This window comes from Alternaria dauci, chromosome 1 (assembly GCF_042100115.1).
Source record: "Alternaria dauci strain A2016 chromosome 1, whole genome shotgun sequence".
In the NCBI taxonomy this organism is placed as follows: Eukaryota; Fungi; Ascomycota; class Dothideomycetes; order Pleosporales; family Pleosporaceae; genus Alternaria; species Alternaria dauci.
This window is the reverse complement of record NC_091272.1, coordinates 105,832-131,469: the sequence shown is the minus strand read 5'-3', so window position 1 is coordinate 131,469 and position 25,638 is coordinate 105,832. Positions and strand designations below refer to the sequence as shown.

The window sequence follows — 25,638 nt, the reverse complement described above, 5'->3', positions numbered from 1 at the left end:
CATCCAAATCCAACGTATCCACCAACCCTCTCCATACTCCACAACCATGCGGTACTCCACCCTCCTCGCCACCACCCTGGCCTTCCTCTTCCCCACTGTAAGTCGCCTCCTCACTCCCCCTTGCACCACCCAACTAACCCCACACAGGCTCTCGCAACCGACCAGAAATCCGGTCGTGACTGCACCGTGATCAGCGACGGCGCAAAGCGCTGTGCACATTACATGGGTTACATTGAGATCTGCGAAGGAGGTAACTGGCGGTTCTATGAGGACTGTGTTGGTGGTGACTATTGTGGTGATTTGCACGGGCTAGGGAATAATGTCAAGTGTATTTCTAATGAGGCTGAGTTGGGGCCTAGCGATGGACCGGAGCCGTATCAATGATTTTTGGGGAAATGGGTTAAATGTGGGAACGTGGATGGGCTGGGGATGAGTATAGATTGGGAAGGAGGGGATGCGTTTTGGTTTTGAAAGGCGATAGGTGGCTTCGTGATAGTTGGGTGGTAGATTCCACTGATTGGTCTTGCAGTCTTGATTATGGTCCTGTTGAGAGTACACGTATGCCATGTAACCAGTATGAACGAACCCGTCTTAATATCGTTATCACCTGTCTGTCTGTCCACTTTGTGAATCCTGGGCGTTCTGCAGGATCTTGCGTATGCAGGTAATCTTGAATATGGTAGAATTTGTGCATGTCTACGTGTTAGGTACTGGAGTATTGTGAGCTGTGGCCGACGGACGGCGTTGAGTACTCTTGCTCCATACACGAGACCAACTTTTGACTAAGAAAAACCGACATGTCGAGCTACATCTGTAATTATGACATGTACAGTTGAGTAAGCGTCATTCCGAAGTGAGAATACAGGGTCATTTGTTAACAAGAACCATCGATACGAATTTCGTCTAATTGCGCATCGAGGACTTTCCAGTCCTGAGCCTCTTCAACTTGCAACGTATACTGTACACGTATGCAACCTTTTCAAAGCTGGGTAGAAAGACTTGCAAGTATAAAAACCTCACTTGTCGGTCTAGTACTCATCATCTCTTCATCTCTCAGATACCACATACTTTCTAAGATCCCACTGATCTAACTCACAATCCCAACCACCACAACACTTCTCAAACCAACCCCTTACTTCACCTAAACTACCACAATGCAGCTCACCGCTTGCCTCTCCACCGTCATCGCAGTTCTCATGATGAGCCTGCCCACAGTAAGTCCCAACACATCCCTATCCTCCACCTTCCGTCCCCATCCTGAACACGCACTAATCGCTACTCCCACACCAGACCCTCGCACACCCCAACCCCTTTCCCTACAAGCCACAGGCACCCAGTTGCAGTTACAATGAGCAAGGCATATACGGCTGCTTTGGAAAACCCCTCGGAAAGGTCTGGAAGTACCCCGAGTCCGACGACTCACCCACGAACCACGAGACTCCCCCTCATCACTAAGTGGCTGTTGCGCCGCTACTGGGCCGTTTGTGGGTTAGTGATGTGCGGATATGGATATGGAATATGGGGTATGCGGTTGTGCACGCCAACCAACCGCTGAGCATGGAGACGTGTAGTCTCCATGGATGGAGTGTGTAGCTGTATGTTGATAGTCTATCAATATATCGTGACGCTCGTACTTGGCATGACTTTGATGATGATGTGCTGGTTTCAAGGTTGAGTAATATCAGATTTTGACTTTCTTCGAAGATGACGTTAATTGTGTGGGGGTTGTTCGCCTTTCGGCACCTAATTTTTCGCACTCGAACAATATTGACTATCCCGACCAGGAGCACATATGTTAATTATACAGCCATCCTTCCTCGTCTATCTACTACGTCATCTCTACAGTTACACCAGCATCTTCTATCAAACATCTTCAAACCACCGTCCTTGTCAAATGCTAGTACGACTAAGTCAATCATGCACTTCTCCCCATTATACTAACTCTTTTGGTCATGACCCTCCCTACTCTCGCCATCTCCGATGGCGAATGCAAGATGGTCACAAGATTCTGCGACACAGCGAGCAATGTCGTCATGAAATGCTAGACATTCAGAGGCGAAAGTGGGTTGCTAATGTCCTACTTCGCTACATATGTCTTGATCCATAGACGACCGTTTATCTGGTATCTTTCGTCGTCAATCAAACAGATGGTCAGAAGTGAAGCTTGTGTGTGAAATGGCCGAGGTTACCACAGCAATGTGAATGAGTGTATGATTTGCCTGCGTTCTGATTCCGTGATTGATCTAGTAGTTTTCAATTCACTTTGAAGCACCGCCGGTTAATCACTCTCTCCTCTTCACACGTGACAAACCACCGTAACCTTCTCTCAAGAATATATAAACCCCAAGTTGCTGCCTTCATTCTCCTCAATCTCCACGACCACAACTCCATCACCACACCAGCATCTCCACCAACAAAATACTTCTCGACTACTCAACCGAACAGCACGAACAACACCACCACAATGCGCTTTCTCACCACCATCATCCCTACCGCTCTAACCCTCCTCACCCTCCCCCATCCTATCCTCGCCCTCGACTCTGGAAAAGAATGCAAAGGCAGCGAGAGGCGATGCTCACCAGCTCACGACAGCACGGTCCAGCAATGCAAGAACGGGAAATGGGGGTGGATCGAAACATGCCATGATGTCGCTGTACCAGTCGTTTGCGACAGCGGGTTTTGTCGGAAACACTTTCCGCCTGTGCCTCCAGCAAATACAAATCACGCGTTTGTCGCTTGAAGATAGCAGATGGAATGGGCTGACGACGGGGACTAGCGTCGATGACGTATTGAAACCGATTTGCAGTGAAGGGCTATGAGGGGGAGAGATGGCGAGGTGAACCTTTTGGGCATGAGATTCACAAACATCCACATGGCTAGTCATTTCATGAAATCTATGGGAGCAATGAAACCACATTCGTGAACTTCTTCTCAATTAGTGCTTTAACGTAAAGGTAGTATCTCATTCAACGTACCTCACCCCACTACTACACCTTCCGCCTCACCAGCCCCCTAAAGAAATCAAAACTGTTCCCATCACTCTGAATCTGAATAATCTTGCCCGTCCCCCGCCCATCAACCTCGCGCACCTCTTCCGCAAGCAGCAACCCCCAATCCCGCGTGATCCCCTTGATCTTCGCCCTACACCCGCTCTGCACCCCTTGCTGATCTTCCAGCGTCACGAGCTGATCGGTATGCAGCCAGTTCTCGTAGTAGTACGATTCCATGTCGCGATTGAATCCTTCCTGGCAGAAGGTCGAGTAGAGAGTCTGGTTGGGGGGTACGGTTAGTATGCCGTATATCCGACGCCATTTTTGTAGATGTAATGGCTTACCTCGAAGTGCGCCAGGATACTTGCTAGCAGCTTCTCTGGCGTAAAGTCCTTGAGCGGCGGGTTGGTCGCCTTGGTGAGCTGGTTTAGACTCGTTGTTGGCAATGCGTTGCTCAGGTTTAGCCCGATGCCTGATACGACGTCGTACGTGGATCCGGAGTAACTGCTGTTGACCAGGATACCACCGATTTTGACAACAGGGTTCGCGCTAGAGCCAGGGAGTTGTGCGTAGATGTCGTTTGGCCACTTGAGTTTGACAGGGATCTTTTCGTACCCGGGTGCGTAGTTCTATTGGAGTACAACGTTAGCAAATTTATCCCTGTTACTGTTTTTCCTTCCGTCGCGAAAGAGTCAAATGGAACGTCTCACCTTAATCCCCTGCACAATAGCCAACGCAGCCAGATACTGCACAAACACCACCGGCGCACTCTGACTCAACGCAAAAGAATGATGCAATACCGTACTAAACATGAGCGCCCCCGGCGGCGCAATCCACACATTGTTCCCCCGCCCGCGGCCCGCAATCTGCGTCGTCGCCGTTATCGTAAAGCCGTTGGGCAAGTTGCGCAGCAGCGACGGATTCTTTTCGAGCAGCGTGTTGGTCGAGGTTACGACTTCGCCGTAGATGAGGTGTTTGCCAAAGGAAGCGTCTGGGTTGCGGAGCTTGGTGTGGTAGTGGTGCAGGTTTGCGTAGAAGGCGTCGTGATGGAATGGGGTTTCTTGGGGTGATGGGAGAGCCTTTTCGTGGGGGACAATGGTCTTGATGATCTTGGTGTAGTCGACGATTTCGTCGGGCGAGGTCGTGGCCGTGTACTCGATGCACTCGTGAATCTCTTCTTCCGGGGTCTTGTACTTTTTCTGCTTGCTGCCATCTTCCTTCTCTCGGGCTTGCTCTTCACCGCCCTTGTCGCTATTCTTCGTCACCGAAGCAAGGGTAGGTAGTTTCTCTGACATGGCACTGACGGCCCTCTTTAGCTCCTTTACACTCCACGCCGTACCCTCCTTCTCGATCCGGAACACGTCGTTCTCGCCCTTAATATACTCATCTCCGTCCATTACAGTGATGATTCCACTCCACGTAGCAACGAGGTCAGAGACGTCTGCCAGGTTATGAGCGGTGAGGTGCAGGCGGGAGAGGGACGGTACCGCTTGTTCCTGCTCGTTGACCTGCAAACCAAGTTTTCCGAGGATCAAGCGCATGAAAGCAAGTCGCGTCGCGTCCGTGGCCGCGATATCAGCAATAACCGTGGCATAAGACGGTAGGCTAGGAATCTTGCTAAGATTCTGGGGCGCAAATCTACACCATGTTAGCGAGCGAGGGTATCACAAAAATCGCATCTGAACCTACTCTGGATGCGGTCCAGTAACCACCGCATGCCCCTCACCCACCTTGCGATACACAACCGCGGCCTTCCCCTGTCCAGACTCGACATGCAAATCCTCCACATAACTCGCCAGTACCTGTACCCCCCTACTCTCCATCTTCTCCGCATCAACAAACACCCCACCCCCATTATAATAACTCTTGAACCTCTCCGCCACACCCTCGCCCACACCCCCAAACGCCTCCTTCTCAATCCTAATCTCAGCTGCCCTCGCCCCAGCCTCACTCGCATACCTAAACCCTTCAAACGCCAACCCCCTACACACCCCCGGAAAGAACCCCAACTCCCTCTCCCCTTCTACCTTCATCTGCGGATCATCAAGCTCAAACTCACACCTCGCACTCCCATAATACCCACCCGCACAGAACCCCAGATACGCACCCCCAGCATTCACATATCTACTGATCCGCCGGTTCCCTGCGCCATTCAGCGAGCGGCAGTAGCCGAGATCTGCGCCGCCCGGGAAAACGAGGAGAGCACAGGTACTAGGCCAGGGCTCTTTGAGCAGCGTGTCGCTGCTGACGGGGATCACGGCGTAGGCGGGTGAGAGGAGGCGGCGTAGGGTGTAGGTGCAGTGGCGGACGGATTCGGTTGTACTTCCGTTTCCTGTTGCGGGGTGGGGAAAGATTAATAAGGGTGGTGTAAGAGGTGCGCGGTTAGGCGCGTACCGGAGTAGACCAGGACGTTCATTTTCTTCGTTGCCATTGTGTGTGTGATTTTTTTTTTGCTGGGAGATATGGCAGCGATCTGGTGAGGAAGATGCTGGTGATGATGGTGTTGATGGGAACTGGTTGAAGCGATGCGGACCGAGGTTGTGCCGATCGTGCTTCAAGTACCTAAACTCTCTCTCTTTCAAAAGACCCTGACTGAGCAAGTTCCCAACTCCTTTTTACTTTTTCGCACACTTACACAGACACAATATCCGTCTCTCTACTCACCAATGTCCAACGAAGACAAAGCCCGCGCCGCAGCCGCGCAACTACTAATCGACGACGAACCCGACGACTGGTGCGTTCCGTCTCTACCTCCCCAACCTTGTTCAATCACGCGAAAAGATGCGGAGATCCGGGGGTGGAAGCGAAGAACAACTGCAGAGCTAATGCGCGACAACAAAAATTCAGGGACAAGCGAATCTTCAGCACCGGGTGCGCAGACGAAAACGCAAAATTGACAGATTGCTACTACGACAAAAAAGACTGGCGAGCGTGCAAGCAAGAGGTGAGTGAGTTTTATCATCTTTACCATCATCATTGCTTCTGGCTTCTAGATAGGCCACCGGGCTCCGGTCACAAAAAGAAAAAGAGCCCGAGAAAAGAAAGCCATCTAAAGTCTTCAGCAACCATTCATTCCACATTCTCTAACCAATGTTACCTATTTTAGATGGAAATCTTCCGCCAATGCTGGCAACGCCACGGCAACGATAAGCGGACTGCTTCCAAAAACGCGTCGTGAATTACTAGTAGGATATAAGAAAGAAAGCAATCTAGATTAAATTGCGCAGGCACGATGCAATTGTAAAAGATTCAAGGTTATATGTTTGTTTTCTATTAGCAACGAGAAAGGAGAGAGTGTGTATGTATGTATGTATGTATGACTAGGATCGATCCAAGAGAGACTGAGTCCAAGGATGGCAGTAGACTCGTACTAGAAACCCATTGTGATGCCCATTATTCCATGACCCGTTTGCATACCATGCCATGCCATTCCCACGTTCTATCAGTCCATCAAGTCCTCACGCCTCTGATCTCTCACAAGCCGTGTATCCCCTGCTCAAGTCCCATTACCCCATCCATCATATCCCATCCCCGTCACACCCCCTCCCCATCACACCACCCACTATTCCTACTTCCTCTCATAAATCGGCGGCACAACCTGCGGATGAAACGGCGTCGTCGCCTTATCCGCCTTCTCCCTATCAAACCGCCACACGCCATTCGTCTGTCCCTCATTAACTCCCTCACCCACCTTCTTCGCCAGCTGCTCCAGCACCGGATCCTCCTTTCTCGAGAAAAACTTGCGTTCCCACTCCCTGCCCTCCTCCTTCTCCTGCGCCCTCATCTCGCGCTGCCTCGTCTCTATAATCGTCTTCTCCGACGACGTAAGATCCATGTTACCGCTGTTAATCGCATCGCTAACTTTCTTCCACGCGCGCCTCGTTTCAAAATCATCCTGGTTCTCAATATCCGCGACGGTTAGCGGAGTCGTCTTCATGGTTTTGTGATCAAATGTGTCGACGACGGCTTTGGTCTTTGCGTCTCGGATCTGGAAGGCGTCGGTCCACTGGCCGTCCGCTTTGTAGATGACGTCTTTCTCCTTGCCTTCGGGGTACAGGACGGCTGTGAAACTGTTCTTTTTGCCGGACACCCAGCCTTTGCCGCTGTAGTCGATGCGCGCGGTGTAGCCGCTGGAGGACTGGATGTAGGTGCTGCTGTTGAGCTCGACGTAGGGCGAGCCGGTGATGAGGCCTTCGATGTGCAGGGCGGGGAGGGTAATGAGGTAGGTTTCGTTGAAGGCGTCAAGGTGGAGCATTGCGTGGCCGATTTGCTGGGACGCGGTGTGTTAATAGTGTACAGCGGATGGAGTCTGGATATGTCTTACCTTGACGTTGATGGTCGTCTTGAACGATGCCTTTTGCGCATTGTATCCTTCCAGGCGCACGCCATGCTGGTCGTTCCAAATAGAATAGGCCGTAACAGGTGGATGATGGCTACACATATTGCATTAGCTCCCGTTCTCCACACCCTCGATCCCCATTCCATTTATACATACCTGACCTGCTCACTCACAAGCTCCGTCTTCCCCACCCCATCCTCCCACCTCCCCAAGAAAAGCTCTCCCAAAAACGGATTCAACGGCTTCTTCTCGCTGCCCAGCTTCTCAGACCGACTCGCATACTGTTGCTTGAGCGTACTCAGAAACCATTTCAGAACCAGCATCGCCCGCTTCGCAGCATCTTGCTCTGCAGCCGGCGCAACGAAAACGGACGGGTGCTCGGTCCAGTAGGACGAGAATTCTGTCAGGGACTTGGTGGATAGGATGAAAGCGGGGGCGGTCATGGTGGAGAGGTCGCCGTTGAAGGAGGCGATGGACTGGGGGTGCGTGTTAGTTGAGAGCTATGCTGGAGATAGGGGTGGGCTGGAGAGGCACGAGGAGGCGCGTGGGTACTGCGCGAGTGATAGAGTACCCTCCCTGAGCATGTCGTACAGCTACGTACCTTGAGGAAGCTCGACCACGAGCCCTTTGCCTGGGGTGGCACGGCGGAACCTTCTTTCTCAGCCATGATGGCGACGTGCACGTGAAGCTGTAGGTAGTAGTGTTTCGAGAAAAAAAGATAAAGAAGCCTCTCACAGCAATCAATGCGCGTGTGTAGGGTGTGAAAGGCGGGGGCTGTTGAGGTCCAGGTAAACTCGAGTGGGGATCGGTATTGTTATGGGGTGGAGCTCGGAGGCATGTTTAGATTGGGAAATGACGTCGCCGAGCTAGTGCCGCTAAGCCACACACGCGCAACACACTTTCAAAGGGTCATGACATATTGCCACATTAGTGTCATCATTACTACCATTGTTTCGTGCAAAGTAACTTTGTTTTTGCTACTGATACTCGTCGTATGCTCGTGTACAAGTCGTCTAATCATGCTAATTACATCGTCGCGTTCCAACCTGCAGCCACGCGCTTACGTCTTGACATCGGGCTCGGTGCGGCCAATGTACTCCTGGAGCTTCAGGAGGTCAGTCGCCAGCTTGACGTTGTCCTTGAGGTAGTCCTGCGCGTCCATGTCGTATGTCGACTCGTCGCTCGTGTGCTTCTCAATGTAGAGACGGATCGTGGCGCCGCTGCTGCCTGTGCCAGACAGACGAACCACGATGCGGCTTCCGTCGTCAAACTTGACAAAGATGCCCTGGTTCTTGCTGACGCTGCCGTCCAGGTCAGTGTAGGAGAAGTCGTCTGCCTCGACAACCTTGCGGCCTGCGACGGTCGAGCCGATGAACTCGTCCTTCTTGGTGGTAATGAGCTCCTTCATGTGGCTCGTGACCTTGTTTGCGCCCTCGGTTTCGCAGCCCTCGTAGTCGTAGCGGGTGAAGAATGTGCGGCCATAGGTCTTCCAAAAGTCCTTCTGGATCGAGGCAATGCTGGGCGTGGTGCCCGTCTGCTGTCCAACACCGGCCAGGATGTTCAGCCAGGCAACGACAGCCCACAGACCGTCCTTCTCGCGGATGTGATTGCTGCCTGTGCCGAAACTCTCCTCGCCGCAAATGTTCATCTTGTCCGAGTCGAAGAGACCGCAGAAGAACTTCCAGCCGGTGGGCACCTCGTAGCACTCGACGCCCTTCTTCTTGGCCACCAGGTCAATCGCGCCAGAAGTCGGCATGCTGCGGGCAAGGCCGTAGATGCCCTGCTTCTTAAAGTATGGGATGAGCTCGGCGTGGTGTGCGATGATGGCCAAGCTGTCACCGGGCGAGACAAACGAGTTTGCGCCGTAGATCATGTTTCGGTCACCGTCGCCATCGCTGGCAGCGCCAAAGTGGATTCCGTTCTTGTCGACGGCGTCGACCAGCGACTTGGCGTAGACGAGGTTGGGGTCTGGGTGGTGGCCGCCAAAGTCTGGCTTGGGGACGCAGTTTTGTGTGCTGTTGGGGATGCCGAGCTCCTTCTCGAAGATGTCGACGCCGTACGAGCCCGTGACACCGCTCAGGCCGTCGAAGAGGACCTTGAAGTCGGAATGTTGCTTGAGGAACGACTTGATGAGGTCAAAGTCGAAGATGTCCTTGAGCATCTTGAGGTAGTCCTCGGTCGAGTGGACAATCTCCACCTCGAGGCTTCCATATGTCTGTGTGCCAATTGTGCTCAGGTCGATGTCGGGGATGTCGGCGATCTTGTACGAGGAAAGTGTCTTTGAGGTTTCGTAGATCTTGTTGGTGACGCTCTCAGGAGCGGGGGCGCCGTTGGACAGGTTGTACTTCATGCCAAAGTCCTCGTCGGGGCCTGGGCATGTTAGGTGGGGGCATGAATGTGCGTGTCATGGGCCACTTACCACCAGGGTTGTGGCTGGCCGTGAGGAGGATGCCACCAGTCGCCTTCCGTATCCGGATAAGGTGGCTGGCGGCCGGTGTGCTCATGATTCCATTCTGGCCGATCAAGAGCTTCTTGACGCCATAGGCAGCGCTCATCTTGGCGATGGTCTGCGTCACCTCTGGGTTCCAGTAGCGGCCATCACCGCCGACGACGAGGAACGCGCCCTCGACGCCCTCGGGGATGGACTGGAGGATGCTGGCAACAAACGACTCGGAGTAGTGCTCCTGCTGGAAGACCTTGACCTTCTTGCGGAGACCAGAACTGTATGGCAATCCAAGTCAGCTACCATGCCTTGACGCCATAGCTCCATCACCCCTCCGGAGCTCATATGCACGCATTGTACTTACGTTCCGGGCTTCTGGTCCTGGAAAGGCTTCAATTCGACGGTGCGGACGCTCATGTTGATGGTGTGTGTACTTGGTCTGCTGTAGAGGGAGATTGAAGCAATTGCAGAGTGCAGAGAGGTGGCAGCAGGGGCAACTTTTGAGCTGCTGGAGGGGCCCGCCCAGCTTCCCCCCCCCCCCCCCCCCCCACTACGCGGGATGACGCCCGCGCTAGCTCATCAACGGGCAAGCACAACGCCACGCTGGCCCTCCTCTCAGGTTTTTTCCCTCGTCCACCGTCCCAACAGTCGCTAGTCCTGCATTCCAGGCCGAGACGCTGCACAACACCTGAGACTGACCACTCCCCGCCTCGCTTCGCCCCAGACCCGTGGCGGGGGTATCCTGGCTGTGTGTGCATACTACTGTACATTTCTCTTCTGCTGCGACGACTACATACTCCATCTTCTCAACATTTGTCTGCCCGTCTTCTTCCCCGAGACCCGCCACCTCAACCGTCTCTAGACGAAGAATGGGTATCCAGGGCCTCGCTAGGCGCCTCGAGCCCTACGCCACGCGCTTTTCTTCCGCGCAGCTCGACGGCTACTCGGCCGTGGTAGACGGCCCTGCGCTCGCCTACTACGCTCACAAACTGGCTCTCGCTTCGGCTGCTAGCGCGTCGAGAATACCGTCGTATGCCGACATTGTTGCTGCAGCAATTGCCTGGCTGGCCGAGCTGGAGAAGAGCAACATCAAGGTGTGAGTAGACCACTGTTGCTTTTCGCACGGAACCACGACGGCAAGCCAATAAGGTGCGCACATATGTTCTTCACTTCACCGCTACTAGTAGCAGGGGTCTCAAACCTTTTCCCATATCGCATTGTCCATGTGTGAGATATTGCTTTGTGCTTGACCGGCGAATGCACAATATGCGGGTGCTGAGTCATGTTCCTGCCGTCCACTGCTGATCGCACCTTCTCAGGTCGGCCATCTACTTCGATGGAGCCCTCCCTATATCAAAGCGCGCGGAGCGCTTGTCCAGGACGGAGGCCAACAACAGACGGGTGCAGCAGTTCCGCAACAACTATGCGACCGTCTCGTGTCCTGTTCCGACGTACCTAGGCTCCATATCATATGCCTTTCTCGCACCTGCACTCCAGGAAGCGCTGCTGGATTCACCGTTTTCGTCCAAGACAAAAACTGTGCCTGGAGAAGCAGATGACTGGTGTGCGTTGCATGCAAAGGAGAATGCAAGGTGCATTATATTTACGAGCGACACGGATCTTGTCCTGTTTGACTACAGCTTAGACACGCTCGTCGTGTTCCTCCACGATGCGGATGTGGTCACTGGTATCAAAGCATACTCGCCGGACGAGATTAGCAGGCAGTTGCAGCTCAAGAGCCTGGTGACGTTTGCCTATGCTCTCCTTGACGGCCCGCAAGATAGTTCGAAGCTGCTCGCTCACACAGCCCAGGGAGTAGATCAGGCCTCGGCGCCTTATATCGCGTTCGCCAGGCGCTATGTTGCAAAGACTTCCAGTCCCAGTGCGACGCCAAAGCTACCCATGTTGGATGTCCGGATATCCGAGTACGTCCACCAAGCGCTCGACGGCCTCGACGGCCCATCCGTGTACATGCCACTACTAGTCGAGGACCCCAACCAAGCGTCCGCATGGAATGTAGGCCACGATATCCGTACCCTCGCCTACTCTTTGCTCGTCCAAACACCAAATACAATCGTCCACGAGTACCGGCGCAAAGCGCAGAGTATCAGTTTCCAGCAGATTTCCACATATGCCTCCACGGCCCTCGTCTCTCCAGCCGCCGATCTAGAGCAACAAATGCGTTCCTTGAAAGCATGGGCGGCCACGAAGACAGAGATCATCAACCCAGACCTTTTATGGCCGTTATTCGGCCTCAGCTTCGTCCTCGCAGAACTCAACCAGCCACCACCTATCCCGCTCGTCCAGCGCGTTCTCTTCCGCGAGTACGATAATAGCTGGGCGTTTGTACATCTCACCGCTCGCCTCCACGCAGCCATCTATTCGCTCCGCATGTTGCACCAGATGATACACGTATGGCTCTCTCTGCACCCCTGTATTCCTACATACTCGACGGAAAAGAGTAAACTATACAATATACTGTCTAGTTTAGCCCGCCTTATGCAGGGCTTTCCGGCGATAACGCGGGTTTTTGGGGTGCCGGGGGAGGCGAAGGTGGAGGGAGAGGGGCACGAGAGGGTGAGGGGGTTGGTGGAGGAGATTTATGCGGCGAATGGGGTGGAGGTGAAGAGGGAGGAGGGGAGTGGGAGTAGTAAGAAGAAGAAGAAGCAGGCGAGGGAGCTGGAGAGGAAGAGGAGGAAGGCTGAGATGAGGGGGGTTGGGCAGGGGAGAGGGGGTGGAGGTGGGGGTGGGTTCGCGGTGTTAGGGGATGGGGAGGGGGTTGTTGTAGTTGTGGATTGTCTTGTTTTGAGGAGGATTAGGCGAGGTTGGAGCATATGATGTTGCCTCATGAGTTGTTTTTGACGCGGTATAAGCTCAAGAGTGCTCCTGAGGAGCCGTGGAGAGAAAAGTGCGATGCGTGCTAGAGGATGTGATGTTTCTGGGATCTGGCTGGATACTCTCCACTGACAAAATCTTCCTTTTCGCATTATAGCTAGGCCTGCTACTCTTTAGACCTAGATCTTCCATCACAGCCTATTGCCAGCGTAGTTGCATGTATTCCCAAGAATATTGTTCCTGCTACCGTTTTGTGCATAAAACTTGTGGCAGGATAAGGAAATAAAAAGTCGCATGGGGAGTGGACATTGTTACCTTGGTAGTATCGACTTTGTTCCAGGGTACCGAGTGGGCGGAGAAGAGTCGAGATAGTAAGGCGGTGAGGTCGAGGTTGGGGGTGGGAATGAACATTGTTGGGGAGATTGTGATTGGATTATGTGGGGTCATCATAGTGCTAAATGATGTGCTGTCGAGGTGGCAAGGACATAGGGGAGATTGAGTAAGAGAAAGTGTCCTGCTCAAGGTGTGGATAGGCGAGTCTTCGATGAGGTCGTACAGTGATTGAAGCGAGCGGGCGATGAATCGCTGTAGATAGGTGGCTCGACTGTTTTAGTCGAGAGCGGAAGATGGAAGGTTAGAGATGTTCTCGCCGTCTACGAAAACGACTGCGATTCCAACCAGTTTCGCCAAAGTTCCTGTTGATGATATGTAACCGTCTCGGAGCTGTGGTTGAGCACATGCGCGAACATGTGAATAAGGCGTCTTACCAACTTGTAATGCCTGAATCGTACTCAGGATACACAGAATGGATTTTGAATAGAGTTATCGCGTGAAACTTCACCAACAAGACGTTTAGTGGGAAGATACCGTTACTGTTATGATGTATTGCACAAAGAACCAGCCTTCGAAAGACGTGCCTCGTGATATGTTCCTCCGACTATGTACATATTGCTTTCCAGAATGAAGTACATCCAAAGCAATGCAGCTGCACTGCCTCCGATAGAGCACCGAGGTTTCACAAACACGGTATCATGAACGGACCCACTGACTAAGCGGGTTTCCATCTTTAACCCACAATGACAACGGCAAAGGAAAGAAGGCGAGCTTGACCACACCATCTTCCATTCGCACGAGTCGTGCACATAGACGTTTAGTCTTGATGCATCGATCGCACGCCCCTGTAAGGCTGGCACGTGTACTGGCACGCTTAGTCCGCCCAATGACGGTATCATTTACGCAGCACCCACTAACAATTCCCTTCTCCTGCTGCCTTAAGAACTCGCCCCACCCTTGGATGTGACATTCAGTAGATAAATAGTCCTAGTCAAATCTGTTTGCCAAACACGAATCCTCTAGACCTTCACGAGAGCCAAACTGGAAGTCGATGTAGTCGGAGACCGGGTTCCAGCGAACGCACTGCATGGGTGGGACGGTCTTGTCGGCGATGATCTGCGCAGTCTGACAGCGTAGCGAGACTGCTGAAACAGGGACGGCGGGGTCAAGCTGTGGCTGCGCGACGTATGGACCTGGCTGGCTTGCTGAACGAGAAACTGGTTTTGCGAGGGACACTGTGTCTTCGGGATCGTGTTGCACGACGGGTTGATTAGCAGAAGGTTGGAGTACTAGATAGGATAGACTTACTTGAAGCAGTAGGACTGTTCCTTTGAGCATCTCCTTCGGCCCTTACCTCAGTTGTTTGATCTCCACCAGTGGCGCGAGTGTCAGCTAAGTCTTGGTCTCTCGCAATGACGTCCAGGATGAAGGAAGCGATGTCTTCTAGGTCACCTCGTGTGAACTCGCACTCCATGGTGGTCTTCACAAGGTCGGCCAGATCGTTATTGTCGAGGCTCTGTAGTAAGGCGCGGCGGGCGCCAACGCGCTGCTCGTCACCAGATAGCGTAAGTAGGGCTGTAAGGTAGGAATCGATTCTTGACATGGCGAGCAGTTTAGGTGCGATAAAAAATTGAGTGTAGGAAGTAGAGCAGAGGAGATGGTTTTTGATGCCTGTTCGGCGCGGCGCTCCAAGGCCGCCATTTGAAGCACGTGCACAAGGAGATAGCAAACGGAAGGCGCGGGGTAGTGAAGGCAATAATATCAAGTCTCACCTCCAATGTCTGTCCCTATCGTCTCAGTCTCATTACGCACCCAGAACCCCATCTCTGTGAAGTGCTTCTCAACGCGAAGCTGAGGCGGCAGCGGAAGAATTACCTTCTCCGTCTCGTGATGATTAATCCTAAGCATCACGAGACACAGACGCCGAGTTTCGATACAAAAGTCGCAAGCGGTCCACACGTCTCCACGAGAATGCACGCGCGTGCTCGGCCCACGTTTCCGCCTAATGGTAAAGTCGCCCAGACAATGACTAGTCACCCCAAAATTCCGTGCTTGGTACAATATCATGTCGCCGTACCGCTCGATAGTCTTTCGCCCTTGTAAGAAGTCGGCGCCAATCTTCCGTCGGGTCTGGACTAGGAGCTCGAATGGCATTACGGGAAGCGGATCTGGTCCGTCGCTGCTGTCGCTTGTTGGCAGCATGTCCTTTGGCACAAAAAACCCCAACTTGTCCTTTGTAAAGAACCCAGTGTGGGCTGGATCCATGCCGATCTCATTCCAAGTCTGTCGATTTTCTGAAATAAATGGTGTAGGATCGAGGAGAAGAAGATGTTCTGGGACGCTAGGGCCGAAGAGAATGCATCCAGGTGGTGTCGAGCTTACAGACCAGGGCGATTCGAGTTTTTGAAGTGCAGCAACATCGGCGTATGAATCTTCGTAATTCTTTGTGCGCTTCACTGTTGTGTCAAAAGCCTCCCAAATTCCCGGATCTCGTTTGATCCAGTTCTCGGATACCGTTGATGCCGTTGGTGACGAATCCGCCGATGATCCCGCTTCTTCGACTCTTACTGTATGAACATATTAGTGTCCTGTCATTGGAGTGTGAGATGCGCGTTATTACGCGTCATGGGGCCAGACTCCTACGTACATTTCTCGAGATTTACTTTGACATCGCCTGCACGATCAATGGTTGATTCATGTGCGATACCCCCTTCCTGCGCGATTACGTCCAAGACCGCAACCAGAATCTTCTCCAGTCCTTCTCTTGCAAACTCGCGCCTTGTACCGAGACTGATGACATGCGCTAGATCTTCATCAGTCAAGCTGCGTATCTTGGTGCTGCGGATTTCGCGTTGCGCCCAGTGCCTGGAAAGCGAAAGCAATTCCCCTAGATTTGCATCAGCATCCGCGCTCGATGGGGTCGTCCGTGTCGGCATCGTGCACATTATGAGATCTGGTTGTAACTGTCGAAAGTGTTGTCGCAATAACAGCTGTGGGATGCGCCGCGCTAGGTTGTGATAAGGAGGGGGTTCAAGACGATTGGCTGCAGCCAAAACTTTCCTTGACCAGGTATGCTTACCTCTTTCAATTTATCTCCTCTGCATCGGTGTATCCGGTCAGTGTATTCGGAGATGAAGATATGCCGAACGCGCGAACGACGTTCGTACGGACGTTAGCTAGGTTTAGGACGGAGAGTTCCCATCCAAGACCCCACTTTTCTACATGAGGCGCTGTGATTTCGGGAGCTGTGAGTGGCTGACAATGATGAGCCACTGACGGATATGTGCAACGAGTGTTCTAGACCACTTGGTTCAGTTTGCGCACGGACGCCCTTCTGCACGGCGGTCCTTCCACGAGAGTGCAAAGTCACTTTTCCGGTCTGCTGGGATGCCTACTGTGTCGCGATAATCATTGGGTTTGAGCTTTGGAGGTCCTTCATACGGAGCCACGTTTCATATCAACTCTTTCGTCCTCGCGGAGATCATGCAGGCTATTCTGCGTTGTCAGACCGGAACCCATCGCAACCCTCGTAGAAATCACATACCTGTCCCACCATCGGGGTGGCTGAAAGGCTGCTTAGCTGCAGCCCAAGTGGCGCTCGAAGCCCACGCGCCATCCATGGATTGCTCAAGCATGCCAACTTGACGAGTATTTTGTATGTCGAGATTCTTCTGTTAGGTAGAAAGGAAGCGTGGATGAGTGCCAAGGCCGTTGGGCATGAGTGGATTACCCCGCCAACTTCCGCATCCGGAGCTGGGACGGCTGTAGCTCCCGCCTAGTCTGTCTGGATCTAGGTGGAATTAGGCCAAGAGATCGGCTGCTGACATCGCTCCAGCTCGCCGCCAGCTGAGCTTACGTTGGATTACTGAGGTTGGTCGGGACAAGAGGCAACACCCACCGACCGTCCAGACCGATGCCGGGTCTGATGAGCAAAAGCCATTGCAGTGGGTGGAGCCGGGGAAATTGTCTCTACAGTCAAGGAAGAGAATAGACGCAGCCTAAAAGTTCGCCATCCGAGCAAAGGTTTCCGAAATGGGCGCGGCAATCAAAACCAGATCAGGGAAGCCATAGAGACGGGACCAGCACCGGGAAGCTGCGGCGGTTTTACAGGCCAATCACAAACCTCTCGCGAAAATACCACCTGTACTACGGGTCGCGCAGACTAACAAACTGCCTCCGTATGAATTTCTGTCGCACGAGGCATGCGCAACAACAGTACCACGCCGAGATTTACACACTTTTGGAGCATTAACTGTGAAGCAAAAAGAAATCGCAAATAAGTGCTGAGGCTGTAAGGCATCCACGGTTTACCCCGCCACCACCAATCCAACTTACACACACCTAGGAATGCTTACCGCATAAACCTGTCTGCATCTAATCAGCAGCCTAATGACATCATTCCTTCTCCCTCTACTTAATTTCGTGGTCGCCTCTGGTCTCTAATAGACACTCGGAGACTTATACTGGCTCATTTTTCAAGGCTTCCACAGAGAGTTTCAAACGCCAGTCACGTTTATAATGGAAGTGCTCTCTGCTGTTTCTCTTGTTAGCAACATCGTACAATTCATAGACTTCTTCCTCAAGGCTACCGCTTACAAAGACATCAAAGAGGTTGACGCGCATATCTCCGGATTCTTCGATGAGGTTGTTGAACTAGCTGCAAGATTGCGCGATGCGATTGAGAAAGGCGAAACCTTTGAGTCTGCTATCGAACATCTTTCACAACTTGCGCTAGACTGCACGAGCCTTGCAGACGAATGGGTCAAGTTTCAGAGGAAGTACGAGAGTTCTGGGTCGATCGAGCATCATTTCCGTCGATTGCGGATGAAATCGGAACTTGAGAAATTTCGAAGTCAGGCGAAGAAGTTGCGTGATCGTATACAAGTAGTCCTTCTCGATCAGGTCTTGTAAGTCACTATAATCAACCCTCACCGGATACACATCTGCGACAGCAACTTGTCTGGAGCTATTTGACACCTTTCAGGAAACAACAGACCACACTTGAGCACTCTTTCCGTATACTTCAAGACGTTGAGCTTGAGCAGAAAGCGCAACAGCTTGCCGATAAGGTCACCAATCTCCAACAAGCAAAGAGTGCTGATACTTCAACAAGCCAAAGCTTTTTGGACACTCTTGTCGAACAACTCAATCTTGACTGCGAAATAAAGGATATCGTGAAAACGAAAGATTACGAAGCGGTCACCGTGTTACCATTGATGTGGGCTGAACCTCTCGTTCCGTACCCAGAGCCTGAACTGTCCGAGCATAAGGCAGAACTGAAGCAGATTAAGCATAGGAAAGAACTGGCGGAGATCGAGCAAGAGTTGGTGGACATAGGATCTGTGTTCAGGACCCGCTTCGGTTACAGCGTCAAAGAAATCTTCAAAATCCCCGACGACCAAGAGGAAGCTGAAAGCCTTCTTCAGAACGAGATACACGAACTCGTCAAGCAGCATGGGAAGAAAGGATCGCTTCTGATCGTCATATATGGCGGGCATGGGGCGGATACTCGATCTGTGAAGAATCGCGGTGATGATAACAGCATTTGGGCCGCGTAAGTCTGTTTCGCTTCCATTATTTGCACGTTTACTAAGCGACCGTCTAGCAGCACATCCGCGTACGGCGCTCAGGTGAACTGGGCCGCTATTCAGACCAATCTGGAAATAGCCAAAGCCGATTGCCTCCTCATCTTGGACTGCTGTTTCTCCGGAACTGCCATGACTCGCGGAAAGACAAGAACCATCAACGAGATCCTCGCGGCATGTGTTCGCGAGCATCCGAGCTACAGCGGAGCCCGCAACTATACCAAGCTGTTGACAAGGAGACTGGAGAGAATCAGCTTACCTTGTAGAGTATCACAGCTGCATGACATGATGCACTCTGCTTCAATTGCCAAAACCAGCAATGAAGATGGACAGATTCACCAAGGATTGTATGCGACACCGGATCATGGTTGGGCCGGAAACAGCCAAAGACAATCAATCCGTCTACACAAACTCACCAGCGAACCGTCAGACATCTCCATGGCAGATGCATCCTCGTCCAGGGTACGTTACTGTGATGATTCCTTCGTCCTAGAGTTGGGCCAGTGCAAAAGTATCAGTATGATGCTTCGTGCTGTTAGCATAAAGTACAGTGCTATTTTGTGTTGCATAGGATTGAATAGTAGAGCTGACCTACCCCCGTATAGGCTCTCATCGCCGAGACCTCTATCCGGGAAAGCATGTTTATTGAAGTAGTACTAGAACCTTCCAAAGATGTAGACACCGCAATATCAGATTGGAGACAATTCCTCCGGGCATCACCACTGCCTGGAGGAGTCAAGGACATAATCTTTCACAACAAAGCAAGTTTGCATACGAAGACTACACAGGAGAAAGAAGAAGTATTGTAGTAGGAAGGAGCGTGTATTCCGCCAGGTATTAGGCATGGATTACCCTACTGAACCGTTATTTTCACTTAATAAGAAAGTTCAGGATCTACGTTAGACCAGGAATAGTTATGCGACGCGCGAACGGCTACTTACTGCTAACGAAGGCAAGAATCACTTGTCGCATTGAATCACTTGACGTTGGCTTTGATGCAATCGTGCGGTGACTTTCGTATACAAGTTTCGTAATTCAAACATGCTAGCACGGTGATTCGCTTATGATATATGCGTACATCGGAACACTGTATTCCACCCACTTATCTATGGCCTATTGAGAACAGTGCCCTCCCCTCGGAAAGTCCAGATGTTGTGAACGCCAGGTTTCTCATCGACATTATGAGTTGCGTCCTTGACCACGCCTTCGTCCTCTTCCTTGAGGTCGAACTTCTTCGTCACATCTTCTTTATTGTGTATCAAACAGTGTATCTTATCATCACCTCGAGTGTTGATCGGCTTATAGTCCGGGTCGTCGTGTAGCCTCTTTAGAAGCGAATCGTGCAGAAGCGCTCCGTAGGGAATATCTCGCCCCGATGCCTTGTTCAATGGCTTGTGAGTATATTCCCACTTGTACGAAGAAGCCGGCTTGTTCCATCGCAGTTCCCAACGGCTAAATGGCAACCATTCTGGTTCAATCGTGTTAGCGATAGGCTGTCGTCGAAGAGTGTAGAGGTGCATTTACCCATAAAGTTCCATAGCATGACTTTGAACAGCGAAGCTCCACCTCCAACTGATAGTGTGTCGTGCATAGCGCTACTGTACGCTTCGGTCAAGTTCTGTAAGAAGTGGTACTTGAAACCGTCCTTCCTCTTGCTCCATTTGATCGCCGACTTTGAACCTTCTGGTTCTAGCATCTCCAGTTCGCGGATCATCCACGCCAGGGGCACATCGCTCATCTGATAAGGATCCAGTTCTCGAAGATTGTTATCGGGTTTCTTGTCCGTCAAGGACCTGAAAACTCTTCGCCACCAGCTGGCCTTGGGATTCGCCTTGGGATTGTCCTTGTTGTTATCAGGGGCGGGCCATCCGCCACCAATGTCGCCATGATTGCCCGGGAACCAAACTTCCTTGACACTTTCCTTCAATGTGTTAGGGTGCTGTTTGTCTTGATGAAGTAAAGCCGCTTTGAACTTGACACGGTGCTCGTCAACGGCGACGGCGTGGCGGATATGATGGGCAGTTCCGACAACATCGACAGCTTTGGGAGCTGTGCCGAAGGGGCTGTCTAGTACTGCGACACTACTGACACAATCGAAGAGACCGAGGAAGTGCACTTTGATGGGCTTATCGGTAGCTCCTTCTAAACGGCAGAATGTTGCCGTGAAAGCATCGAGCTTGTACTTCTTGAGTTGCTGCTCATCCACTTCCGTGTTTGGGGGGAGAAGAGGCTGAGCTTCCCCGTTGGTAGCTGTTGCTTTCGTTGTTCCGGTCGCCGTAGAAGGATCTTGCGTCTTCTGCGCGGGCCTCTCTAGCTTTCCCTGCTCGTATTGCTGATACAGATCGTATGCGAAAGGGACCATTTCCTCGTTACCCTCGGAAAGCAGGCCGACCGTGGATATCATGCGTGCAAGAAAGCGAGCAGTGAAAGCGCCTCTCGAGAAACCGAACATGTAGATCTTGTCGCCCTCTTTGTAGTATCGCATTATGAATCGATAGCCGGCGATGACATGAGCGTCAAATGTTGTGGCAAAACCGCTGTCAATAGTTCTCGAGATCTTTGATTTGATGCTGCCAAAGAAAGTCTTGTTGATTGGTCCTCCGTCAACGCTGTATGTGCCAATGCCGGCTGTGTAGTGGAGCATTTAGCGAATTTCTCACTGCTGGAGATTTGCAAGTTGCTTACTTTGGTAGTAGTGGTATTGGTTGGGATCCTTCCTGTCAAACTTGTCATAAAGTTTGACTATGTTGGTATCAGAGGTGTTCCCCTCGAACTTGTTCCCTGTGCCATCGAAACAAAGAATGAGCTTCCTTGGGACATGCGTGCAATCCTCAGGCGCTTCGTCAACGGAATGGGGCATCATGATGGGCAACGTGGTATTAAACTGGTAGCAAAAAGGGTATAAGAGAGCTGAGAAATTGAAGTCCAGCTCTAAGCCGATAGAGGTATATATATCGCAGTGTCGAATACGATCCACACACCCACAAGTGGCAGAAGAGCTGAGAAGTGCCGAGCCAGAAGTGGTGTGAAGGACCGCCGCTGCGATTGCGGCCCCCCGTTTTAGACTACATTCTCGACAAAGCTGAGGGTGTGATACTGAATTAGGCGGCATGACACGGCTAACTGACCCATCCTAGTGCAGAGACAGCGGACACTATCGACGCACTGCTTCAAGGCGGTCCTGGCCAAAAGTAAATTCAGCCAAGTAGCTGAGCACTAGACTGTGGCTGGCGAACACATCCCGCTTGTGGCTGGCCACTATCCTGGATTGGCACCATCATATGCGGTAAGTCCCCCGTGGTTGGTGCAATGCGATCTAGCTGCGTGAGGCTGAGTGCGCTGCCAGCAAAAGCACGCTGTGAAAAAGAATGGCTAAAGCTGAGGTCTGCATCGGAGAGAACGGTAGAGTATTGCTTTCTTAGCGTAGATAAGGCGGGCTGAGGCCCGTCGCGCTCACCGGCATAGTTCGCGCTACAGCCTCCTGGGTTAGCGAAGTCGCCAGGTCTGGATGGGATGGTTTCACAAAGGTCCAGGTGGTGTACGTGGGTTGAAGTGCAAGAGAATTAGTAACGATTCAGGCGCCTCGTCAGGCGCCTCGTCAGGAGATGAACAGCGCGACAGGGGCCAAGCCGCCAATACCGCTAGCGCTCCGGAACGTTCCGAATCCGAGCAGATCATCCAGAACCCAAACCGTCCCAAACATATTCCAACCTTCCGCTCAAAATATTCATTCAATATACACACTCTCCATCTCTCATCTCTCTAGCAGGACTTCTTCAACTCTCCACAACTACCAGCCCAGGTTTGGCTGCGCCACAAAGTCATACACGAAGACCTGCTCGAGCAATGGATCCGTCTCGTTCTTCTAGCATGTCAGCTCAACTCCATTTGTCACGTGATTGAACCACGTACCTTCAGTTTATCATGTCCAGGATCGAGATCGAACTTCTGTCTTGATGCTTCGTCCTAATCATCGTTAGCGCTCGCGCTTCATCTTGACCCTTGCATCTCGCTCGCATCCCCCACCATGCCATACGATCGCACGCACGATCCACTCTACCTTCTACACTCTACACCTAGGCTCCTTCATACCTTGAACTTCACAACAAACCCCAAATCCCAGACGCTCTCCCGCTTTACATTCGTCAGATTCAACGGCGTGTTCAACGGTCTACCTCCTACTGGTGCTTCGACCAGCAGTTCAGGATGCTCGGCGTAAAGTGCAAGGAAAGCAGACGCGCGATCGCCTTTCTGTTCAGCGGTGACATTAGGGTGGAAGCGAAAAGTCGCAATGCGCGTTACTGGGTTGTTCGCCGTGGAGTTTGATGCGGATGATTGTGATTGTGGGGTTGGGTTTGACGTGGCCATGGTGGTGGTGCAGATGGTTGGAAAAAGGCTCAGGAGGACAGCGAGGAGAGAGACAGAAAAACGCATGGCCGAGTCAGGTGGAAGATGCTGTTCTGCCTGCCTAGCTACATGGGACTGTAAAAGAGGGATGAAGTATGCATGTAGTGTTGATGGTGACCGCGTATTGGTGCGCTAACGCGACGCGCATGCGGAACTCGAAGGAAATGGGCGGAGAGCCGAGATCAACCCTGGCGACAACACACAATCACGGCGAAGAAGGTGCGCGACTTTGACAACAATTCTATCGTTTAGAACATCCTACTCGAAGCCATGCAATCTAACGGACGCAAATCTAAGCAAGGGTATAGCACAAGATGACAAAAGCAAAACCGAATAAACAACTAACGATGCATCCGACCAGATGTCCAGGTGAATAACAATTTTGAAGCGTCATATCGGCTTCGTTGTCGTGTCGTTAGACGACCGTATCGCCTGGGATATCCAATGGGTGTTGGTGTGGTGCTGTCTTGTCTTCAGAGTCCTTTGGGCAACCATCCATCCCAACCGCCGGCTATGGAGTTGCTTTGAGCCACACTAGCCCACCTGCACCATGGAATAACCCATTAGACATTGTCTAGAGGCCATGACGTCCCAGCGCAGTCCTCCGGTCACGCCCGTGACCGCCACGCTTCGTCTCCTTGCTCCACGTTTCACGCTGCTTCTCAACCACTGGCTTCGACAAAACCTTCTTCCTACGGCCACCGTTATACTCTTCTTCTTCTTCACCATCGCTCTCGTTCTGGCCTCCAACGTCTTTGCGACCGCGCTTTCGGCCAGACTGGAGGACTGGAGGTTGCGCGAGAGCATCTTCCGCAGTAGATTTTGGCGCCTTTGGCGCTTTCGTAGCAGTAGTTGTAGACGTAGGTTTAGGCTTGTCAGCCAACCTCGCAGAGCGGCGAGGGTTAATCTCTACGGGATCGGCCTCCTTTGAGGCCTTCAGTGCCTTCTTCTTGCGCCCTGCCACTGATGGATTGGACGGTTGGAGAAGGTCCTTCAGATCAATATCTTGCGTCATCGTTGGAACCTGAGACTTGGTCAAGGCGTCCTGAGATTGGCTCAAGAAAGTAGTGTCAGGTGTATCTTGCTGCTCTTGTGCGTGTTCAAAAGAAGACTGAGACACGGAAGAGCTGGAGGATTGGGTTGAGTTCTGGGTGTCGGGAATGGCTACGGCTGCGGTATCCTCCGTAATTGTAATGGTAAGAATGGGAGAGTGAGGCGAGGCGTTTTTGACACCGGCAAGACCCATGCCGATGTCAACGCCGTGGCTCGCCTGGATTCGGTCCATCTTCTCGTCTCCTGCAATGACGTCGGTCCGCTCAGGGTTCGTCATCACTGTCTCCACCGAAGCCAATGTACCTTCCGGCTGATGCCCAACTGCAGCGACCTGCTTGGCCTCCGTTTTCACAGTCTTCGGGGCGGGATTGACATTTGAAGTCTGGGAATGGACCGACTCCCTGCTCCCAAAAGTGGGACAATCATTCTTGTTGAAGTCAACGGGCTCCTTTTTGACGAGGGCATCGGCGCGCTTCTTCATATCCGCTGGCTTGCTGTATGCAGACTGATCTACGTTGGGGAGTATCTGTGAGAAAGCTAGGCAGGTGTTGGGGAAATAAAATGACGACGTTGTGTCTTCTGGGGGGTGTTCGAAAGCGGTCCTCTTGGAGGGCGGTCGAGCAGTGAGGTAGGTGTTGGTCTTCTTCTTTGACGCTCTTGCTCCCGCGGCTCCTGAAATCTTGTCTTCGGATGCAATGTTGATACCTGAAACCATCGACTTGTGGACGCTGAACTGTTGATCGAAGTGATTATGTGAAACGGTTGAAGGCTTGTCGCACGACTCTACCCTGTGTTTTGCCGCCTCCACGATTGCTAGGGCTTCGTCTTCGTCTTCAGCTCCGTCTTCACTCTCGGGTGCGCTATCTGGGTACTTGCCTCTGTGGTCCACAAAAGACTCATGCAAGTTCCGCGGAGGGCCGAAATGCCCAAACAGGGATTGTGGAAGGCTGTGAGTGTTGCGATCTGACTTGGTTATGCGGTTCGAAGCCGTAGGCCGCTTCTCTAGACGCATTGGGCCCTGTGCCTTGATTTTCCGAAGGCGGGCGCTCTGCGCCATGTTGATCGCGCGATCGGGGTCGTTGCGATCGTGTGGTATCAGAGTGGGCTCTAGCTTTGCCATCAAACAGTCTTCAAGCCTGTCGACGCAGCGAGAAGACAATATAAGGCGCTCCTTCTTGAGGATATCGGTAATGTCGTCCAAGAGCGCCATGCGGTCTTTCTTGAGGACGTATACTGCGCGACATTAGTAAAAGAAGGGAAAGATCTGGAAGCGAGGATCTGTGGGCTTACCTGTGACAGGAGCCATCTTTTGACGAGACATGTTGGTCGAAGACATGTAGTGGAGATACCGATATCGATGCGCCTAGGTAAATATATTGAGTCGGCTGCTTCAGTATCGATTAGAACAGAATGTAGCGATTTGAATTCTGTCGGGGTCGATACGGATGTTGAGCGCTTGTCGGGGGCTATGAACCGCAGTGTAGGTGTTTGATAGCCGTATGTAAAACGAAGAAAGTTACCAGGAAGACTGTGCGGGGTAAGAATGATTCGAGCACTTTCCCGATGTAGTTTGATGACGTAATGTGTAGTGCGTGAAGGACTGAGATGTGGTGTTTCACTGGGCTGTACATTCTCGATGCGACGAACGCCCGC

The 25,638-nt window shown here is 52.1% G+C and overlaps 11 protein-coding genes across 11 annotated transcripts; 4 read left to right on the top strand and 7 right to left on the bottom strand.

Moving 5' to 3' along the window:
* Positions 1-46: 46 nt before the first annotated feature.
* On the top strand, positions 47-1,455 carry ACET3X_000025 (uncharacterized protein; the record flags this gene model as incomplete). Its single annotated transcript, XM_069447524.1, has 2 exons — positions 47-97; positions 1,291-1,455. The coding sequence occupies 2 exons, from the start codon at positions 47-49 to the stop codon at positions 1,453-1,455; spliced, it is 216 nt and encodes a 71-aa protein (XP_069310267.1).
* Positions 1,456-2,987: 1,532 nt separating this feature from the next.
* ACET3X_000024 (uncharacterized protein) lies at positions 2,988-5,421 on the bottom strand (the record flags this gene model as incomplete). The annotated part of the gene is made up of 5 exons (XM_069447513.1): positions 2,988-3,269; positions 3,335-3,619; positions 3,701-4,628; positions 4,680-5,322; positions 5,385-5,421. The coding sequence occupies 5 exons, from the start codon at positions 5,419-5,421 to the stop codon at positions 2,988-2,990; spliced, it is 2,175 nt and encodes a 724-aa protein (XP_069310266.1).
* A 235-nt stretch (positions 5,422-5,656) lies between these two features.
* ACET3X_000023 (uncharacterized protein) lies at positions 5,657-6,168 on the top strand (the record flags this gene model as incomplete). The annotated part of the gene is made up of 3 exons (XM_069447502.1): positions 5,657-5,724; positions 5,838-5,934; positions 6,097-6,168. 3 exons carry the CDS (start codon positions 5,657-5,659, stop codon positions 6,166-6,168), a joined length of 237 nt encoding a protein of 78 aa, XP_069310265.1.
* A 390-nt stretch (positions 6,169-6,558) lies between these two features.
* On the bottom strand, positions 6,559-7,996 carry ACET3X_000022 (uncharacterized protein; the record flags this gene model as incomplete). Its single annotated transcript, XM_069447491.1, has 5 exons — positions 6,559-7,260; positions 7,315-7,423; positions 7,486-7,658; positions 7,698-7,805; positions 7,931-7,996. 5 exons carry the CDS (start codon positions 7,994-7,996, stop codon positions 6,559-6,561), a joined length of 1,158 nt encoding a protein of 385 aa, XP_069310264.1.
* A 393-nt stretch (positions 7,997-8,389) lies between these two features.
* On the bottom strand, positions 8,390-10,189 carry ACET3X_000021 (uncharacterized protein; the record flags this gene model as incomplete). The annotated part of the gene is made up of 3 exons (XM_069447449.1): positions 8,390-9,699; positions 9,749-10,050; positions 10,137-10,189. The coding sequence occupies 3 exons, from the start codon at positions 10,187-10,189 to the stop codon at positions 8,390-8,392; spliced, it is 1,665 nt and encodes a 554-aa protein (XP_069310263.1).
* Positions 10,190-10,641: 452 nt separating this feature from the next.
* Positions 10,642-12,237, top strand: ACET3X_000020 (uncharacterized protein; the record flags this gene model as incomplete). Its single annotated transcript, XM_069447338.1, has 3 exons — positions 10,642-10,868; positions 11,092-12,096; positions 12,147-12,237. The coding sequence occupies 3 exons, from the start codon at positions 10,642-10,644 to the stop codon at positions 12,235-12,237; spliced, it is 1,323 nt and encodes a 440-aa protein (XP_069310262.1).
* A 1,690-nt stretch (positions 12,238-13,927) lies between these two features.
* ACET3X_000019 (uncharacterized protein) lies at positions 13,928-15,885 on the bottom strand (the record flags this gene model as incomplete). Its single annotated transcript, XM_069447226.1, has 4 exons — positions 13,928-14,065; positions 14,295-14,535; positions 15,018-15,507; positions 15,588-15,885. The coding sequence occupies 4 exons, from the start codon at positions 15,883-15,885 to the stop codon at positions 13,928-13,930; spliced, it is 1,167 nt and encodes a 388-aa protein (XP_069310261.1).
* Positions 15,886-17,458: 1,573 nt separating this feature from the next.
* On the top strand, positions 17,459-19,334 carry ACET3X_000018 (uncharacterized protein; the record flags this gene model as incomplete). Its single annotated transcript, XM_069447116.1, has 4 exons — positions 17,459-17,847; positions 17,925-18,494; positions 18,546-18,987; positions 19,131-19,334. The coding sequence occupies 4 exons, from the start codon at positions 17,459-17,461 to the stop codon at positions 19,332-19,334; spliced, it is 1,605 nt and encodes a 534-aa protein (XP_069310260.1).
* Positions 19,335-19,631: 297 nt separating this feature from the next.
* On the bottom strand, positions 19,632-21,388 carry ACET3X_000017 (uncharacterized protein; the record flags this gene model as incomplete). Its single annotated transcript, XM_069447005.1, has 3 exons — positions 19,632-19,993; positions 20,050-21,153; positions 21,211-21,388. The coding sequence occupies 3 exons, from the start codon at positions 21,386-21,388 to the stop codon at positions 19,632-19,634; spliced, it is 1,644 nt and encodes a 547-aa protein (XP_069310259.1).
* Positions 21,389-22,315: 927 nt separating this feature from the next.
* Positions 22,316-22,893, bottom strand: ACET3X_000016 (uncharacterized protein; the record flags this gene model as incomplete). Its single annotated transcript, XM_069446897.1, has 3 exons — positions 22,316-22,387; positions 22,438-22,491; positions 22,618-22,893. The coding sequence occupies 3 exons, from the start codon at positions 22,891-22,893 to the stop codon at positions 22,316-22,318; spliced, it is 402 nt and encodes a 133-aa protein (XP_069310258.1).
* A 613-nt stretch (positions 22,894-23,506) lies between these two features.
* ACET3X_000015 (uncharacterized protein) lies at positions 23,507-25,306 on the bottom strand (the record flags this gene model as incomplete). The annotated part of the gene is made up of 2 exons (XM_069446787.1): positions 23,507-25,218; positions 25,276-25,306. The coding sequence occupies 2 exons, from the start codon at positions 25,304-25,306 to the stop codon at positions 23,507-23,509; spliced, it is 1,743 nt and encodes a 580-aa protein (XP_069310257.1).
* Between the last annotated feature and the right edge of the window lie 332 nt (positions 25,307-25,638).